Here is an 18,819-nt window from a genome sequence, read left to right as displayed (position 1 = left end):
CGGGAGCAAACGTGTGGAAAACACCGAAGCAAAGCTGTGAATGAACCTGTGAGGGAAACACGAGCTGGCGTCTCACGGTTCCTCCTGAAGCAGTGACCTCCTTGTCCTGGCTCCTTAACGGGATCCTCCACTCCAAAACTTTTCATCATCAAACACTCTGCTTCCTTCTTTACAAAGAAAGCTGTGATCTGCTTGGATTTAAAGGGATTTGGGATAATAAATTCTGGCTGACACAAGTTTTATTCTTTAGAGGTAAAACTTTGCTGTCTTGTTGCTTCGGGAGCTTTAACTTTTCCTTAAGTCATCAGTCTCTGGCTTTAAGCTTCTGACATGCATCCGTGATTTGAAGCTGCATAAATAAAAGAGACTTATATTATATTTCATCCCATGGAGGTCCAGTACAGCCATGAAAGCAGACTGAACAGAGAGACGTTATCTGGTAATTGCAGCCTCAGGTGATTATCGGTCATTTCTGTCTGCAGCTCGGCTGTTCGGGGCCATTACCCGCTGCTTTTGTAGCCTTTCATTTCTTTACAATTTGAAGACTGAATCCGCAGAATTAGCTTTTAATCGTTTCATCTGAGCCGTCACTGAAGTATAAAAACATGAAGACTCTCAGTGCTCTGATTTCTAAATGAGTTTGCACATCAGATGTAACGATACAGATGATATCGTTGGATCTGATGTGCAGCGTATGACTCTTCTGTCTCTGCTCCTCGCTCACAGCCTGAAAACCTCTGAAATCCAAATGAAAAAGTAGGCCGAGCAACAGCAGCCCAGTAAGTGCGGCGTTTCTTTGGCCTCCCGTGCACAGGAGTTGTTTGACTCTTTTCAGTTTGGCCCACGCCAAAACCATAAGTGTCAAACCTTGGCTGGATTAAAGAGCTGAACATTGATGAAAACAGCTGAGATCTGGGTTTGATCTCAGCGCTGCGACAACGTTTTTCGAAGGTTGGGGGAAAAGTTGAAACTGTGTGTCATTCAAATACTCTCCTCACTATGCTGTAAAAGTCAGATGATGACACTTCTCACTTTTCAAAACTTGAAAAACGTCTAAGAATCCGTTGTATTAATGTCCTTACTTCCTAAAACAGTCTCGGTTATAAAACTTCACATTTTAACAAACAGGTTTTTGCTTTCTGAACAAAAACACCTGTTTGGAAAACAAGCTTAATTAAAGAGTCGGGGCTTAAAAACACAGCCTCTCACCCCGTCAGCTCAGGCATTGTGTAACCACACAGATGTGTACCTTTCGTGGACTCACTACATCACAGATTAATCTGTGGTTATACAGCAGTTTCTACTCTACGGGATCAGTCAAATAAAACGCGCCTCATTCACATAAGGTTTTTTCTACACCTAAATACTTTCTGTCTGACAGTCACACTCTGATGAACACAACAGAGCAAATTGGGGTTCAGTATCTCACAAAAGGAGACAAAAAAGAAGGAAAGAAAAATACTAATGATAGCATCAACACTCCTATTAGAGTGATTAGTAACTAATAATAAGCCCATCCGGTCTGTGTGTCTGACGTCATTAACTGTTTCCGGGTCCAAACTCTGCTGCATCACTGAGCTACAAACTGCACTTTCATCTGTAATACAATGATAGCGTGGCTGCTTTACCAGGTTTAACATCCAGACAATGAAAACAGAATTTATTAAATTCGATGTGCTACGTGATCGCTAGCGACACAGCTATGTTAGCATAAACACTGAAGCTGGAGGATGATGCTAACTTTCTTCCACTCGATAAAAGTCAACGTGATGGTTCCTGATGGTTAGTAGTGATGGTAAATTTGATTCTTTTTACTGTGTGAGTGAGTGATTCGTTCGCTCTATGATTCAGCACAGGAGGGAAGGGGGTGAGTAGCTCAAATGTGCTGTTAGCATGTTAGCAGAGCGATGCTACTGTGAACCGAGGAGCTATTTTCTTGATGTGAGCTTCTACTCACGTTTTTTTCTTCCAGTTCAGAGCAGAAATTTTTTTGTTAAGATACTGGATGTTGTGTTTTTCTCCATAATTTTAATTATAAGCTAGATACATTGCTGCTAACAGCAACAGGGATGAGTCAGTGAGTCAGTTGGGCTTGTGAATCATGATTCATGAGTCAGTAAAGTGATTCTCGAGTATTGAACGATTCGTTCATGATTCGAGCATCACTAATGGTTAGAGACAAATGTAATCGCACGGCAGGATGCTGTAAACGGACCAAACTTCAGTCAGAACAACTGAGATAATCCATCCACAACATGAGGTTAGTCATTAATATACTGCTGCAGGGCTGCAGTTCCACTATCCTTGCTATCTCTTTAAAAGAAGCTAAAGCCAATCTTAACAGCTGTGGTCTTATATATTAAACAATTCCTTATTTCTTCGTCTAGTTTCTTTTTAAAAAACAGTCTATATTTTCACTTTCTTTACAAATCTTATGAAAAATCCCCTTTTTCTAAAACTGTTCTCACAGCTTCTGTGGACTTCGCCTCATTAAGCTGCTGTTTAGAGGTCAGAGCACAGCTTAGGTTCGTGGTCTGGGTCAGAGTTCAGGACTTCATTATGTTCAGATAAAGATGTCTCGATTTCTCAGTATTAGCTCTGCAGGCTTCTGAACTTTGAACCGATTTGATCCCCAGAAGCTGGCAATCTCAGACAGATTCAGGCTGTAAATAAAAATAAAAGCCTTGCTAAGGAGAGGTCAGTCACCCAAACACACAGGCTCAGTGTCGACGCGCTCCACGCTGTGAATTTCAGTTTTTATAAATATATCTGGTGGGCAGCAGCTTGGCGACACGCTCGGCTCACAGCATTCGCTGTCTCGATTTTTCCCGTCAGCATTCCCACATTGTTTGCATCCACATTTAAAATGCCGTTTGTATTAAGGTTTAATCGGAAGCTGTGCCGACGCCGTCTGTCGTCCGTCTCCAACACGACGTTTGATCTGATGCAGTTTGATGAAAAGCAGAAACGTGTGTGTGCGCGTGTGTTTATGTGCGTGTGTGTGTGCGCGTGTGTGCGTGTGTGTTTATGTGCGTGTGTGCGTGCGCGTGTGTGTGTGTGTGTGTGTGTGTGTTTATGTGCGTGTGTGTGTTTATGTGCATGTGTGCGTGTGTGTGTGTGTGTTTATGTGCATGTGTGTGTGTGTGTGTGTGTGTTTATGTGCGTGTGTGTGTGTGTGTGTGTGTGTGTGTGTGTGTTTATGTGCATGTGTGTGTGTGTGTGTGTGTGTGTGTGTGTTTATGTGTGTGTGTGTGTGTGTGCATGTGTGTGTGTGTGTGTGTGTGTGTGTGTGTGTGTGTGTGTGTGTGTGTGTGTGTATGTGTGTGTGTGTGTGTGTGTGTGTGTTTACACACTGTCAGAACAAGAAGATGTAAACAGGTGAAACTCCAGCAGGGTGGATGAAGCCGTTCCTGCCTCTGGTCTCAGCACAAACCAACACTGCTCTCCTGTCTCCTCTCATGTTTCCTCTTACATTTCCTTAAACCTCTCGTTCCCTCTGTTTTCCATCCTGTCTCGTTCCCTCTTGTATTCCTACTCCTCTCTGCCTCTCTTTGTCCTCTGCTGTTCCATTTCTTCTCTTCTCACTTCCTTATTTTACTTTTCTCTCCTGTGTTTCCTGTCGCCTTTGCTGTCGCTCCAGTTTCTCTTCTCCTGTGTCCTCTTCCTCTCTGGTCGTTTCCACGTCTCCTCATCTTTCTCCATCGTTTTTTTCTTTGATGTCTCCCCTGATGATGTTTCATTCACTGTCTGATTCGCATCATTTAGGCTACTGTCTACTTATCATTTCCCCTGTCACTTCCTGTTTCAGTGTTTTCCCCTTTCTTTCCTCTCCAGTCTCATTTCCATTTGCTTCCTGATTATTTCTCTTTTTTTGTTATGTTTCCTCTCCCATTTCCTTCCCAATGTCCTTTTCTTTTTCATGTTTGCTTATCCCATTTCCTGTTTCCTATAGTGTTTCCTCTGCTATTTCTGCCTCTGTATCCTCTCCCATCTCCTGCTCTTTCCTTCATTACTTCCTCTTGTTTCCTGTTTCCTTTCTTGTCTGGTATGAACTAACCTCAGCAGGGCTCAATGTTAGAGCCGGCATCTTTCCCTCACTGTGTGCTAAATGTAAATGAACTGGACGAAGGCCTGCTGACGCTCAGCCTCGACACCACCCGACAGGCTGTGGAGGTGCCGTGTTTGATGGCTGGATGAGGAGGAGCGTGTCGGGAGTCGGCAGCTTCGTTTGATCTGACATTTTGCTTTTTCACTGGCAGCTTCTGCAGTTTGATCGCGATCACACTCGCGACCTTTTTCAGAGCTGTCAAGTGCTTGTCAGCAGCAGCGGGAGGAGGAAGAGGAGGAGGGTTTCCTCTCCTACGCCTGCGGCTGACGGAGGTTATGCATCAGGGCGTGAGGAGAAGCGTGAATCACTGTCAGAAATCCCAGAGGAAGCGCGGGAATAATGATATTCTGAACTAGTTCCAGTCTAACGTTGAGCCCGAGGAGGTCGACTCTCCCTCTGCCTCCTGCTCGTGTCCAGATTTCTCCCACTGAATAAAGTATGATATGCAAACACGGCCATGCGGCGGAAACTGAAACGCTCTAAAGATGATCATTAATCTCAGTCTGAAAAGCAAAAGAAGAATAAAGCTGTTTTTGTTTCGGCGTGCGGGCGGAGGTTCATCTTGAACTCGGTTATGTCGTCGGTTTCTTAGAGGTGCATCTGTGTGTTTCCTGTGTCTGTGAAGTACTTTGTGAGCTTGTGTTTAAAAGTTCTCATTGAGAAAAAAAGGTTGTTTTGAGCTTCAGACCTTTATGTGGTCTGGTCGTGGCTCAAGAGTTGGGAGGTCGCCTTGTAATCGGAAGGTTGCTGGTTCGAGCCCCGGCTTGGACAGTCTCGGTTGTTGTGTCCTTGGGCAAGACACTTCACCCGTTGCCTACTGGTGGTGGTCAGAGGGCCCGGTGGCGCCAGTGTCCGGCAGCCTCGCCTCTGTCAGTGCGCCCCAGGGTGGCTGTGGCTACAATGTAGCTGCCATCACCAGTGTGTGAATGTGTGTGTGAATGGGTGGATGACTGGATATGTAAAGCACTTTGGGGTCCTTAGGGACTAGTAAAAGCGCTATATAAATACAGGCCATTTACCATATGTACTTCCTTATTTTATTCCTCCTGTTTCCTGTTCCTCTCATGTTTCTTTTCAGCTTCCTCCTTTGATTCCTTTGTAATCTCCTCCTCTCCTTTCTTATTTCCTCTTCTGTTTTCAGTCTTTTTTCTTGTTCTATTTCTTCTGTTTCCCAATTGCTTTGCTGTTTCCTCTTTTGTTTCCTGTCTCCTTTCCCATTTTCATCTCCTTGCCAGGTCTTTCGTCTTCTTACACATTTCTGTTCCTTCTCTGGTCTTAGTTTCCTGATTCCTTATCACTGTCCTATCCCTTTCTGTGTTTCCATTCCTATTTCCTCTTCTGCTTCTTCCCCTGTTTCCTCACTAGTCTCCTTTGCCATTCCCTCTCCTGTTTCCTCCTCTGTTTCATCTCTTTTGTCCTCTCTTGTTTCCTTTGCTGTTTCCTTATCCCATTCATTTTTCCTTTTCCTTCTGATTTGTTTCCTGCTTCCTTTCCTTCATTTGTTTTCTGATCCCTTTCCTGTCTGCTCTACTGTTTCATGCAATCTTTACTATATTCCTAATACATCTGCAGTTTCATCTCCTGTCTCCTAAATTCATTTTGTTTGTTTCCTCTGCTATGTCCTGGTTCCTTTCCTGCCTCTGGTGCTCTTTCACACTCCTCTCCTGTTTATTTCATTTCAACAGTAGTTCTTTGTTTTTTTCTACTTTTTCCTCTTTCCTCTCCTTCCCTCCCCTCCTGACTCCTTTGCTTCCTCTCCTTGTTCAGGTTGTCCGTGTGTGACGAGGACAAGTTGACTCATAATGAGTTAATCGGGGAGTCCCGAGTCCCTCTGAAGCGCGTGAAACCCGACCAGACGAAACATTTCCACACCTGCCTGGAGCATCCACCACCGGTAGGACACACGCACGCGCACACGCTGGAAAAAGACTTTAATAATGAAAATGTTATTACACGTTTCCTAAAAGCTATAAAAAGATAAAATTTTGTGACTTTCAGAAACTGTCAAGAATTTTGGATCCCGTTGGGTTTATTTTCAAAAATTGTTCCTCGGTTGACGTTTGTGTTGCAGTCACACTAACAAAAACTGCAGCATGATGATGAACTTGTAGAGCTTTAAGCGTTTGATCTGAAGATGGAGACCCCGTCTGTGGTCACTTCCAATCAGGTCCTGCAGACTGAGTCAGTGTGCAGCTGAGTGGGATCAGGTCCACAGTCACATACACTCTGTGATAACACGGCGATTAACGGTGATAAACTGGGAGACATCGCAAATCTGTTGCCATCTACATACACAAACACTGATGGCAACGTAACTGCAGGACGACACAGATGCTCAGCTACCTTGGTCACAACCAGAGGATTTAAAGAGATGTTGGTGACAAGTTGCTGTCATCAGCAGACTGACTGCAACATAAACATGGAATTTGTGCAATTGGTCACCCAACGTGAAAAAATTCAGTGTAATGCAATAAAATCACCAGGCAACGAATGACGTCTCCTTGTGACGAGGAGGTTACGGTCCTAGTGCACCTTCATGTGATTCACTGTAAAGATGGAATCCAGACTTTAACCCTTTAGAGCCGGTCGGAGCGGACACGCTCTATTTTGCGTAACTATTTTTAAATCCCGGTAGCTCTGCAACCACGTAAGCTAGCACAAAAATTTTTTTTGCATATGAAACCGGAGGAGTTGTACTTACATCTGATGCCATCAGCTTGTCCTCAGTCACGGTTTCCTTCCACACAAAGCTTTGCAAAAATAGCATAAAAAGCGCTTGCAGGAACTAAAACATAATATTCCAGAAACACGCTTTGCTGATCCGATCAGCTGTTCATAACACTTCCTACGTTGGAATAGACGTCAGCGCGAACTTTTGCATTTCCGCCATTACCTGCCCGAAACCGGAAGTGACGTCATTTTCGCGGAAATGTAGTCTTTTTTACCATCAGGGCCTCAGGGCATATACTGCTCTTTTTAAAAGTTATCTTTGACTTTATGACTTTCTGTGTCGTTTCTGGGATGCTGAGGACTCATATTGCACTGCTGGAAATAGTTTATTTTGATGCATATGCTGCTTTTTTGCAAATTTGCAGTATAATATTTATTTTCGTTTTTCCTGCAGTATATAAAAATTGGTGTATTTCAAAAATAAAACTATGAAGACACTCAAAATAAATTTCCTGTGGTGGGAAACGATTTTGTGCAACTTTTTTGTATTTACAGTTTTGAGGGATAAGCCTCTTAAATTTCTCTAACTACAAATATATGTTAAAAAAGCAAAAACGATTTTCAATTTTTTTGTAGTTTATTGCACTTTTTTGCAATATATGTAATTACTATGCACTTAATGAATACATATTATTAAAATCTGGGCTATAATGGTTGTATTGATGTATAGCAACTTGAAATGCTCCCAAAAATGGCTCCACAGCATGTAAAAATATAATATAAGCTCTGGCAGACTTGGTTCTATGGTAGGTCTTAAAGGGTTAAACAGGTTTTACAAAGAGAAAGAATCTGCTGCAGTTCCACTAACGTCCAGCAGGCTCCAGCAGTGAGTCAGTCCCCATAGACTCCCATGTTCAAACGTTACAGCAGAAAGAAACACGTTTACAGCCTGATACAGACTTCCATCTGCTATATACAGTCTATGATACGATGAAGCATCAAAAGTCATCCTCACGGTTTCCTCTCTCTGCTCTATTCTCGTCTCGCCCTCAGCTTCCCTCTCCGACTGCCATGGGTGAAGCCCTGAGAGGAATTTCCTGCTACTTACGAGAGGTAAAGCTTCAACTTTCCATCTGCCCAGTTTGAAGTGCAGGTCTCACAGCAGACTCAAAGTCATGTGATCACCACAGTCATCAGCTTTGTGAGGTGATCACATGACCAAAGTACTAATGCTAAACACGCTGTGCTGTGCAAACTCTTCATTCTTGTACAGCAGTGGGAGGCGTGCAGTAATGAATTATCACTGAGCATCATCCGGCTGTGCTGTCTGTCTAAAACGAGCGCTCCTGCCTTTTTGAAGTATTTATATGATGTTTTCTAAACGCGTGGCTGCAGATGCCTGTGCTCTGACAGGGAGGGTTTGATCTCTGGAGTTCCTTGTTGGCGTCCTGTGGTGCTGCTGAACACTCATTAGGACCTTACACTGACGCTCGCTCAGCAGAAACTGGTCCTTCTGTGGTGAGCTTAATCAAACGGACTTGTTTGGCGATGATTTTTACACAAACTGGACCTCTCTGCAAAACTCAGCTGAGAGTATGTGTAATGCTTTAATGCTCTGGGTGAGTACAGCGTAAATCAATCAGTTCTTTGATCCCAGCTTTAGGCCCTCTGGGGGGGGCGGGGCCTGTTTCAGTGGAAACTGAAATGACACTGTGCACAGTGTGTTGTGTTCTGGCTTTGATGAGTGGACCTGATCACACAAACTCATGACACATCCAGTTTCACCGTCTGAAGCTACATAGGAGATGTCCAAGTTCATGGGCTGCTTCCTCCTGAGGCCGATTACGTCACGGCGACGCAACGAAGGCTGCCCTAATTCGTAGACTCCTCCAAATGCATCCTCCTTTTCCCCGAATTTGAAGGATGGGTTGGGTGTGTTCTTCGTGGCCCACCATATCTCAGAATTCATAGCGCGGCTCAGCCAATTCCAGTTTCCAACAATGGCGGCAGCTGCTTAGTTTTAATATTACTCTTATTAATCTTTCTGGGTCACAAAATAAACTTTTAAAATATTTTCTGGTGAGAATGTCGCTGTGTAAACTTCAAATATATGCTCTGTTTATCAAGACATCACATATTTGCAAAAGTTTATTAAACTCCACCGAGACAGCGGTGACGCAAATCTGAAGGCTCGACCGTCCCATTTCACAGCCGCTCACTTCCGGCCTACCCGACCTTCTGAGGACCCGGCCCACGTAGACCCCGAAGGCCGGGTCCTCAGGAGGATGCAGCCCATGAATTTGGACACGACCGTAGAGCAGGTGAGCAGGGCAGGAAGTCAACCACAGGAACAGCAGAGAGAATCATATCAGTTTTCAAAATAAAAGACCCAGGAGCAAAAACAGAAACAGACTCAGAGTGGGTGTAGTTCAGAGGTCAAACCTACAGAAAGGATTTGTTGTTATGGAGCGTATCCCAGCAGTCAAAGCACTGAGACAGGTTCAATCCACAGTCTCAACAGACAAAAGCAGTATCCAGTGGATCTACTTTCTGCTAAAGAAATAGTCCCACCAGTGAGAAATCCCAGTTTAAGCCCAGATTACACCTCATTACTGCTGTTACTGGTTGCACAGCATTATTAGTTAGAGCTGTCGGTGCATCGGATCTCTGAAAGACGACTTCGGCTGTTCCCGTCCTGACGAGACGGTTGTCATGGGGAATAAGTCTCCAGAGCTCGACCTTCCTGAATAAATCCAGCGTGTTGAGTCAAATGTGAGTCATGCTCTGAAACGCTGATAACAGGAGAGGTCGGAGGAATTAATGCTCTAATTAACCCCGTTTCTGTGTTTAGACCAGTGTGTTTCTTGAAGTCGGGGACGCTGCAGAGTGCTGACTCTCTCTAAGCTGTCAGGGCTCCTCGTCTTTATTCATCAGAACCCAGAGAGCTGCGAAGGAAGCATAATCTGCATGATGAGGAGCTGAGCGAGGAAGCTGAGAGAGTGTGTCTCTGTCTTTAAGTGATATTTGCTGTGAAGTGGATTCAAAACATTTATAGAGGAGAGGCTCTTTGGATTCCCCTCCGACATCATCAAGCTCTATGAGAAGCTCCTCAGGAGGAGGCGGTTAAACATTTCCCTGCAGGGCTGTTTTCACATGTTGATGCTAATGAGAGCCGTTTTAATTGATGAGTTTATTTTCAGCAAAATATTAAAATTAGCTAAAAGTTCCCAGATGAAGGGAAAATAAAATCTGAGATATAAAATAGAAACATGAAAGGCTCATCAGAGCAGGCCCTCCTCAAACCCCAAATATTTACCCCTCACTTCCTCCTTTGTCTGAACCTAGCTGTTTAAGCTCCTCCCTCTCTAAGCCAACTTTCCTCTGATTGGCTGGTGCTCACAAACAACAAAACCTTCTGCTACTACAACCACGACCCAAAGTACTGCAGAAACTCACCGCTGGATCCAAAGATTCAAGACAAAAAGATCATTTATCACATTTTACGCACACAAAGCTACAAGCATGCGTTTGGTCTTCCTCGGACGGGAAGTCCAAGGCCTCGAGTAACAACCCAGGCTGTCAGCTGATTGGTTTTTGACTCCTTCGGAGCCTCTGGGGGTTTTGCCGTGTCTCACATTTCGCTGCAGTTCATTTAGATTCAGCTCCACCTCATTCAGTCTCCCTAAAATAAATTGCCTGCCAATTTCTTTTGAAAACAGGCAACTGCAAACTCGGTGTTCTCCACATCCTGCAGTGTACTGCAGACCTCGTTTTGGAGGAAGCAAATTCAAAGGCTTCTCCAAATGTTCTGATTATATCAGGAGCGAGTGTGGAAATGTAAAGTAACAGCTCCACGGGTGTGAAAACAAAACAAACCCAGGCTCTATCGATCTGTCTCCACCCGTCCTCTCAAAGTGCACGTCCAACCAAATCAACAGAAACAAAGTGCAGCGTGGCAGTAAGTTCAGTTTGAACAGTAAAAGGTGAAAGGTCGCCGTGTTAAGATCGTGGAGGCTACACATGTGGTTCACAGTCTACACCACACCTGGCGGCTCATTACCTGGACGGTGTCCCGTAATTAAAAAAACAAAAAACAGATGGTGAGAAACAAACAGCGCAGTTAGGACATCCAGGATCTGTGGGACGGGATGACCTGAGTTTGAGTAACCTGCAGGTCGCTGTTATCAGACCATGTGTGGCCGATTCGAGCTTGCGGACTTCACAGTGCACCTGCAGTGCAGTCTGATCATTAATGAACAGCTGTTAATTAGACTTTTCCCTGATCGTACCTGTGGGATCTCCGTAATGATGGAAATCAGTGTGTGACCGCGAGACGGGTCACATGATCACACAGCAGGTGAGCCTCTGCGATCCAGGTGTTGTCCAAGTGTTTTTCAGAGGACGAGCCCGGAGATGTTCTGGGTGTGTTGTTCTGAAGATATGAAGCACGAGTCGGCGAGAGGACACTGGGAGTCAATCAACACATCTACAGAAATAATGAGGACAACTGAGCTGCAGCTTTAACGCCAATAAAATACAAAACACAGCAGCTGGGCTGAGAGTCTTAACGATCGCTGTCACAGGAAGTGATTCACAGCAAGGCGGGACCACAGGAAGTCGACCACACTGAGCAACTTCAAGCAACGACCGCAGAAATTAGCGATCTGTACTGGGAGGATGCAGTTGGTTGTCATATGACAGGGAGGTAAATTAATTAGATTGTTACCAAGGGAACCAAGAGCATGAAATGTCGACAAAGCACCAAGCGACTGACGAATCGCTTCCTGTTGGACGCCAGGGCTCGGAGTGATGAGCCAGTGGAGGATGGGGCGCACCCTTGTGGTGAGGCTGATGATTTTCCAGTCGATCGACGTTCCTACACTCACGTTTGGGCCGGAGCGCCGGGTCGTGAGAGAACAACAGGGCTGCATCTGCCATAGCTTCTGTCCGTGGGGGGGCGCAGACATCTGGAGGAGAGCCTCCTTTGTGTTGCTGAGTGGATCAGGATGCTTCGCCTTGGAGGTTTTTCCAGCTGGGAGGAAAATTGCTGAACATGGAGACACAAAGCATCTTTATGGTGAAATAGTCACAAAGCTGATTATCAGACATTAAATTTTGGTGGTAGTGAGCATGAATACATAAATAAAGGAAAAGGAAAGGAAGTATGTTTCATGCCCTGAGGAAGCTGGGAGACGTTCATAGTTAATAACACTAAACCATAAGTGTTGTTGCCATTGCACATTGCACTTCTTTGATGAAAAATCTAGGTTGTTTTATCAGGCTTATATTATATTATTTTGGTGAGTGTATGTGATGTGTTGGTTGTCTGTTTGTTTGTTTGTACGGACATACTGCAAATCAATTTCCTGTTAGGGACAATAAAGTTACCATTGACCATTGACCATTGGTCACCATGGCAACCATGAAAGAAAACATCTAAAAGATGTTTTTGCAAACGTAACTCAGTTCAGTTCAACTTTATAAAGTATTAGTAGTGTAAGTTAATGTGTATGTGACCAAGTATGTGACCAAGTGGTTGGCGGGGTTACACAAAAAATAATAAAATGACAACGCCACCTATGGGAATTTCACCCCCAGGAAATATATATTTAAGAAAAATAGATAAAAGCAAATAAAAGAGGCCGCACAGATTCAAGGATGCACACCGAGGCAGGTTGGAAAAAATAAAGAGTAAAATATTAGGAAAAAGAAATTTAGTGTTGTAGTTTACAGTGTCCTAAAGTTACAATAAAACAATCGTGGAACTGGGACTTACCAGTGGACCCAAAAGAAAATCACTACAGCTGGCACCCAGTGCTGTACAAAAGTGTGCAAACGACCCGACAATCAGACAACCTGTGAGCACTTGGCAAGAGTGGGAAGGAAAAACTCCCTGTTAATAATTTAACCCAGCAGTTATGATGCCTAACGTTAACCCAGCCACGTATTTTAAATGAATGAAGAATTAAAAAGGGAAGGTCTGTGACAGCACCTCTAACCTCCAAATATGGACATTTTTTGTTTTCTGAACGTGGAAAATATTAAATTATTAATATTTAAACTTGTGATTATTTCATGAAGTGTGTGTTGTACATCAGGCACAGGAAATCCTCAGGGTCCTCCGGGGGAAGTGGAAAGTGTTTCCTTTACGATCGTAGTTGGACTAATTATTTGTCTCTCTGTTTCTGTCTCCTACATTTAAAACTTTAACTTTTTAAAAAACACTTTACATGATTCAGTCCATTTACTCCACTAACTGGAATATTCCCACATGAATCTGAGGAAGTGTGTTGTTAGAGGTTTGATGTCTGCAGTAATTTATCTTGGGCAGAATTTCTGTGTTGGGTTCAGAGAATGAGAAACTCCGAGCCAGGAAACAATAAGAGCTCAAACTAATGAGAAAAATCTGAGACAGCACAGGACCGAAGACGGGACGGGAGCACCGAGACAGGACGCGCCGCCGGCGCCGCTGGAGATACGTGTCATCAAAGAACCCGAGGCTGTGCCAGAAGCAGCAGGCTGGAGAGGATGCGTCTGCAGAAAAACGAGAGCTAATTCATCACCTGAGCTGAAAGTGACAGCGGGAGGGAAAAAGGCGACAGATGACGAGTTAAAACCCACCGAGAGGTCTGGATGGTCGGCGGGGAGCCCGCAGTGACTCGTGCTTTGTTCCTGAGTAGTCTGGAGACAAAGATGTCTTCCCCCCGCTGAGCTCATGGTTCAGGACATAAATACAGAGCGTAACATCTTCAGACTCAGTCAGACTAAAAAAAACCTCTCTGGGTTTTAATATTTCAGTCAGGCACAGTTTAATTTCACCTTTCCTGTTGGTTACAGGGTCAGGCGCTCCGTGAAGCGAGGCACGTGTAAACACAACCTCTGCTGAACGCCCAGTTCGGTGTTTGTTTCTCCCACTTTCATGAGTTTATGCTCGCAGTTTAAAATGGAAGAAACTTGTTTTTTACACTAATCAGATGTTGTAGTGGTCTCCCACAGACCTCCGACGGCTTCCTCCGACATCCAGCTGCAGAAGTTGGTGGTAGATCCTTGAAGTCGGGTGGTTCACGGGCAGATCCTTGGACTTCATCTGCTCATCCCCAAACGGTGAGGGCAGACTGCTCCTTCTTGATCCTAGTTCAGCTGAAGGTTTCTTCCTGTTAAAAGGGAGTTTTTCCTTCCCACTGTCACCATAGTGCTGCTCATATGGGGTCATATGATTGTTGGGTTTTCTCTGTATCTGTTATTGTAGGGTCTACCTTACAATATAAAGCACCTGGAGGCGACTGTTGTGATTTGGCGCTTGTTCTAAAGTGTCCCATGGATGGGACTTGTGATCTGCTGTGGGACCGTGAGGCCACCAACTCTGAGCTGTGTTTAGCACGAGCAGGTGCAGTGCTAAGTTAGCAGCTAATCCTGCTAAACAGTGTGCATCCGCAGACTGAGAGCATGACAAAGACACACCTGTGGCTCAGTGACATCCAATCAAAATTCTAGAATTTCACTGCCCGCTAAAGCTGGAGCTCAGCCTTATTGGACAGTTTGTTACTACAGTAACCTCACAGCAAACATATGATTGGTCATTAAAGATGCTCCAAAAAGCTCCAACAGCACAAACGCGGTCCAGAGGTCCAGTTCAGGTGAAGCTAGCAGACAGCTACACCTGTGTCTCCATCCACCTGTCAGTCAGAGGCCACGCCCCTAATAATGCTAGCTTTAAACATGTGAGTTATAAAAAAACATGTTACTGTTGAAAAGTTTTAACAGGAGAGTCTATGGGGACTGACTCACTGCTGCCTCTGCTGGACATCAGAGGAACTGCAGCTTTGTTTCGTCTGTCTGTACCTCAGGCCTCGGATTCGTACTCACATCACAGTTAAAACAACATGAATCCCAGCTGCTGTGCTCTGAGGTGGAAGCCAAGGGGCAGATTTTGGTGCTGAAAGATTGCCCTAACAAACACTTTGACAACTCTGGACTCCTGATTGTTTTTTCAGACACATTCGTGGCCCATGTGTGAAATGTAGGGAGTGTGACCTCATCACAGCCCACTCCTCCTGCTCGGAGGATTTCAGATCCTGACGTGTCTCTCACAGATTCCCGGGAGGTCACTGATCCAGGATCAGCAGCAAAGACGAGTCAGTGCATCCTTTACAATCATTTAAAAGCAAAACCATCTATGAAGATGTGACAATAAACATTTTGTATTACACTACACTTTTATTTACACACGAGGAGAACTGGCTCATGTGGCGTCGCAGACTCGGTGCAGATGTGTGTTTAGTTTTCCGGTTTGGACTCTGGAATCGTCCGCAGACCTTCCTGATCCGGCCATCGGGCTGATGTCCACGTGATGTGTTCTCCTGTGCTGAGCCCAGTCTGTCTGCCGTGGTCTGAGGAGCAAACTCAAGCAGAGTGATGTCACACAGGGAACTTGGTGACAGGCTTTAAGCTGAGAGCATTTTCATATTAAAATGAGGCGTTATCCACCTCACAGGTGATTTATGTTTGGGCCTCAGCGGGTCAGGCGCTCGGGGGCTCTGAGTCTATTTTCAGAGGTTCATTTCTGCTCTCTGCGATGCGCTCTTCATCACTCCTCTCCATGTGGGCAGATAAAGTTGGCAGAGCGGAGTGAAACCCATTATCTGAATTAGTCCTCATTATACGCTCTCTGACTGAGATCATTTCCAGTGAATTAAACCATCATGAGTTGAAACTACTTCTCATTTTCTCTTGGATGAGTCCTTCAGGACCTCTGGGCGTCTCCGAGCCGCAGGTTTGAAACGCGATGCCCTCCCACCGACCCCAGGGACCCTCGGGACCTCGTGTTATAAGTCTGTCGCGACGGTCACTAAACTGTACCTGCACATGTCCGAGGGGATGACCGTGTGCTCTGATCGCTAATAATGATCAGAAAGACACAACAGTGCAACAGAAAAGTGCAACAATCACTGTGTGTTGTGCAAAAAGTACCTTGATGTATGAGCACAGAGCTGATTGATCCTAATCCATCTATATGTATAATCATATATATGATTATATCACTGTATACAGATTAGGTATATAAATCCCTGATTCTCACTTGTTGCTAATCGTCCTGCTGGTTGACGCTGACGCGTTGAACCTTCACTTCCTGTTCTGATTTTCTGGATGTTTCCCGTCTGTGACGTTTAAAAACAAGGTGGAGGGGCTGCTGTCTTTGGGTGATTAAAGAAACATGTATTCAGAGCCGTGTCTTCGTTTGAAAGGAATGAGCTTTGGTGTCGAGTCGAACTCTTTTACAGATTAGATTCACGCGGCGTGGACGACGCAGGCTCAGCTCGCTGCTGCTGTTGTTTTTTTATTTGTTTAAAGGGCTGCAAGCTCATTAGCCGCCTGCGCCCGCCTCTGCGGTCGTACAGGTGTTTTCACAAAGACGGACGCTCGGGGGTGTTTTACTGTTGCTGTTTTCAGCCAATTGGCCTCAGCGCGGAGACAAACAGATCTTTACCTAATGACTCACCTTCAGTCTGAAAATCCAACCCAGACACACACAGCTGCTCGGAGTCTCTCCGGGGATTAGAGGAGCTCCTTCTCCGGGCTCATTTTCCACGTTTTCTCTGTGGAAATGAAGTAATTTGATTGATTAGCAGTGCAATTAAAAGGCTGAGTGTTTTCCCTTTTTAGAGGCTTACACAAAAAGTCCAATTAAACTAATTTTAGCGACACAGAATATGTATAATTACATCCCTCAGCTCAAAAAAGACATCAGTATTTATTACACATCATAATGTGTTGCAGTTAATGTTTGCTCTGCCATTAATAGTTATTATTTTTTATGTGGGCGGCTGGATGAAAAAGGTTTCAATTCCCCCTGCAGCTGTAAAACAGGAGTTGGGGCTGCAGAGCCTCATGACTTTGGCTTTGTAGTTTTGGCGTCTTCAGCCATGCAGACAAACTGGTTTGATTAATCCAGTTAATCCAGCTAAATGTACTCACAGCGTAATATGTGATGACGAGAGACGGAGAAAGCATCAGTTTATGTTACAGTGCATTCACATTTCCAACAACAGCAAAAGAAACAATGTGTTCAAGCTGGTAAAATATTGTTGTGAAAAACACAGAATGAGTTGATGTTGGCGACCTCGTCTCACAGTCAAAGACAGACGCAGTGGCCGTGACATCACTCGCTGGTCACTGATGCCCTGCTGTGAAACCTTGATGTGCAGCACCTTGATGTGCAGCTCTGTGATGTGACTCGGAGGAGCGCCTCATTTTCAGGCTCATTGGAGTCATTGGACCTGAGCACGCAGTGTCACACCTCAGGTTTTTGAAACACAGCATGACGGAGCTGAAATAAACTTTACGTTTTTATTCAGTGTGACCAGAAACAAGCGACTGGGCAGATAAACCCAGCAGGTATACAGAGGTCAGAGGTTCTATCGGGTAGGAAGTCTTTCATCGCCACCTGGTGGCAAACGTTCCCTGAAGGCAGCAAACAGCAACCTTGAGGGAACGTTCCCTAAAGGCTCCCTAAATGTTGCATTTCCGACTGTTCCCTGAAGGTTGTGTCTGTAGGATCTCTAAGGGAACTCTAAGGAGCCTTCAGGGAACGTTCCCTAAAGCTTTGCAACCAAGCAGCTGCTCTCTTATGGACATTTTAGGCTCTCGTTGCCTAGGTTACACTCTAATGTATTCATGGTAGCTCTTTCACTCGCGCCGCTGAAATCTGAGAAACGTTTATCGGAGTCCCGCCACTTCCTGTCACAAGCGTTTTTTTGCTGATGTCACTGAATGTCGTTTGCTTTCTGCGGTCTCGGGTTATCAGGTCACTCCTGGTGTGTACGCAGCTTCAAGCACCACACTGACTTCATGTTTCCGAGCCCCGAATCCTCGTCCATGTTTTTTCCGTCTGCGTTGCGTGACTGTGAGCTAGCTTTCAGCCGCATTACCAAAAGACAGCTCACTGAATCCTCTGTCAACATCTGTCAACATCAGTCCATAGTTTCCTTCCTGATGTGAACTCCGTGTTGATGCTGGCAGTAGAAGAAAGATGTCAAATCCTTTTTGGACTTAAGTGGAAAATTCACAGAGCCGTTCAGGTGGAGATCAGTCCACAGGCTGTTTGAGGCAGTCAAAAGCATTTAATACATGAAAAGTTGGGTGAAGCACACTGAAGCAGAGTTTGCAGCGTGATAAACCGTCTCTCAGGTGCTTTTGCTGCTTTTCAGTCTCATGGAAAACATCAAACAGCAGATTTTAAATCCTTTCCTGCTGCCGGTTTATCTGGATGACCCGTGCAGCTCAGACCTTTCCCTTTCAAAGTCGAGCGTGGAAGCTTCAGTCTGCGCGCCGGCTGTACGTCACCCACTCACCTGGAACGTGAACCTCCGGTGTGATGACATTTCCTGCAGCAGAGGAGTCATTGAAGTGTGGATGGGAGTTTCACTTTGTAGACTCTGATTTCAGCTGGGAGTGTTTACAAAGTGCATCGCCCTCTGTTTGGTGGGCGGGAGAGAAATCCTGCCAGGCCCTGCTGGTTCCCAGTAAAAGCCATCGATCTGCTCATTCCCGACCTCTTTTCCTTTTTTTAGCTGCAGCTCTTCGTGTCAAATGGTGGAAAGTGAGCTCGCTGGAGCTGAATACCAACTCAGACCGTAGGAGGCGGTTAGTACACGGCTTAAATAAAATCTCTGCCCTTTCATTTTCCCTTCACAGAGTTCCAAACTGAAGCTTTTGTCTTTTTAAAGCGCAGTGAAAGGTCGAAGTGTGAATTAGGCCAAGGTCCAGGTGATAAACTGAGCACGCTCAGTAGGGCTGTAATGAGAACGGCGGGAGTGATGGAGTGAACCCGTGGCATCTGACGGAGACAGGAAAGCTCCCCCCGGGAGAAGGGCGAGGCAGAGACGGAGGATTAAACTATCGATCTTCGTACCTTCTGCTGTGCCGTGATCAGAGAGATCAAATCGAAGACCTGCTGTGAGACGAGTTTTAACGAACGCCATCGCTGTGGAGACGTGTCTGTTTGATCTCCTCCATCTGTGGGAACATTTTAAAGAAACAAA

At 45.1% G+C, this 18,819-nt stretch overlaps 1 protein-coding gene across 2 annotated transcripts in view; it reads left to right on the top strand.

The window, feature by feature from the left end:
• doc2a (double C2-like domains, alpha) overlaps window positions 1-18,819 on the top strand; it is a 70,851-nt gene that overhangs the window by 43,334 nt on the left and 8,698 nt on the right. For both annotated transcript variants that reach the window (XM_026163881.1, XM_026163880.1), the window contains 2 exons: window positions 5,876-6,002; window positions 7,832-7,891. In XM_026163881.1, the coding sequence (XP_026019666.1) occupies window positions 5,876-6,002; window positions 7,832-7,891 (187 nt within the window). The remainder of the gene's footprint in view (window positions 1-5,875; window positions 6,003-7,831; window positions 7,892-18,819) is intronic.

This window comes from Astatotilapia calliptera, chromosome 4 (assembly GCF_900246225.1).
Source record: "Astatotilapia calliptera chromosome 4, fAstCal1.2, whole genome shotgun sequence".
Lineage (NCBI taxonomy): Eukaryota > Metazoa > Chordata > Actinopteri > Cichliformes > Cichlidae > Astatotilapia > Astatotilapia calliptera.
The sequence above is the reverse complement of the archived record's forward strand: the minus strand, read 5'-3'. Positions and strand labels throughout refer to the sequence as shown.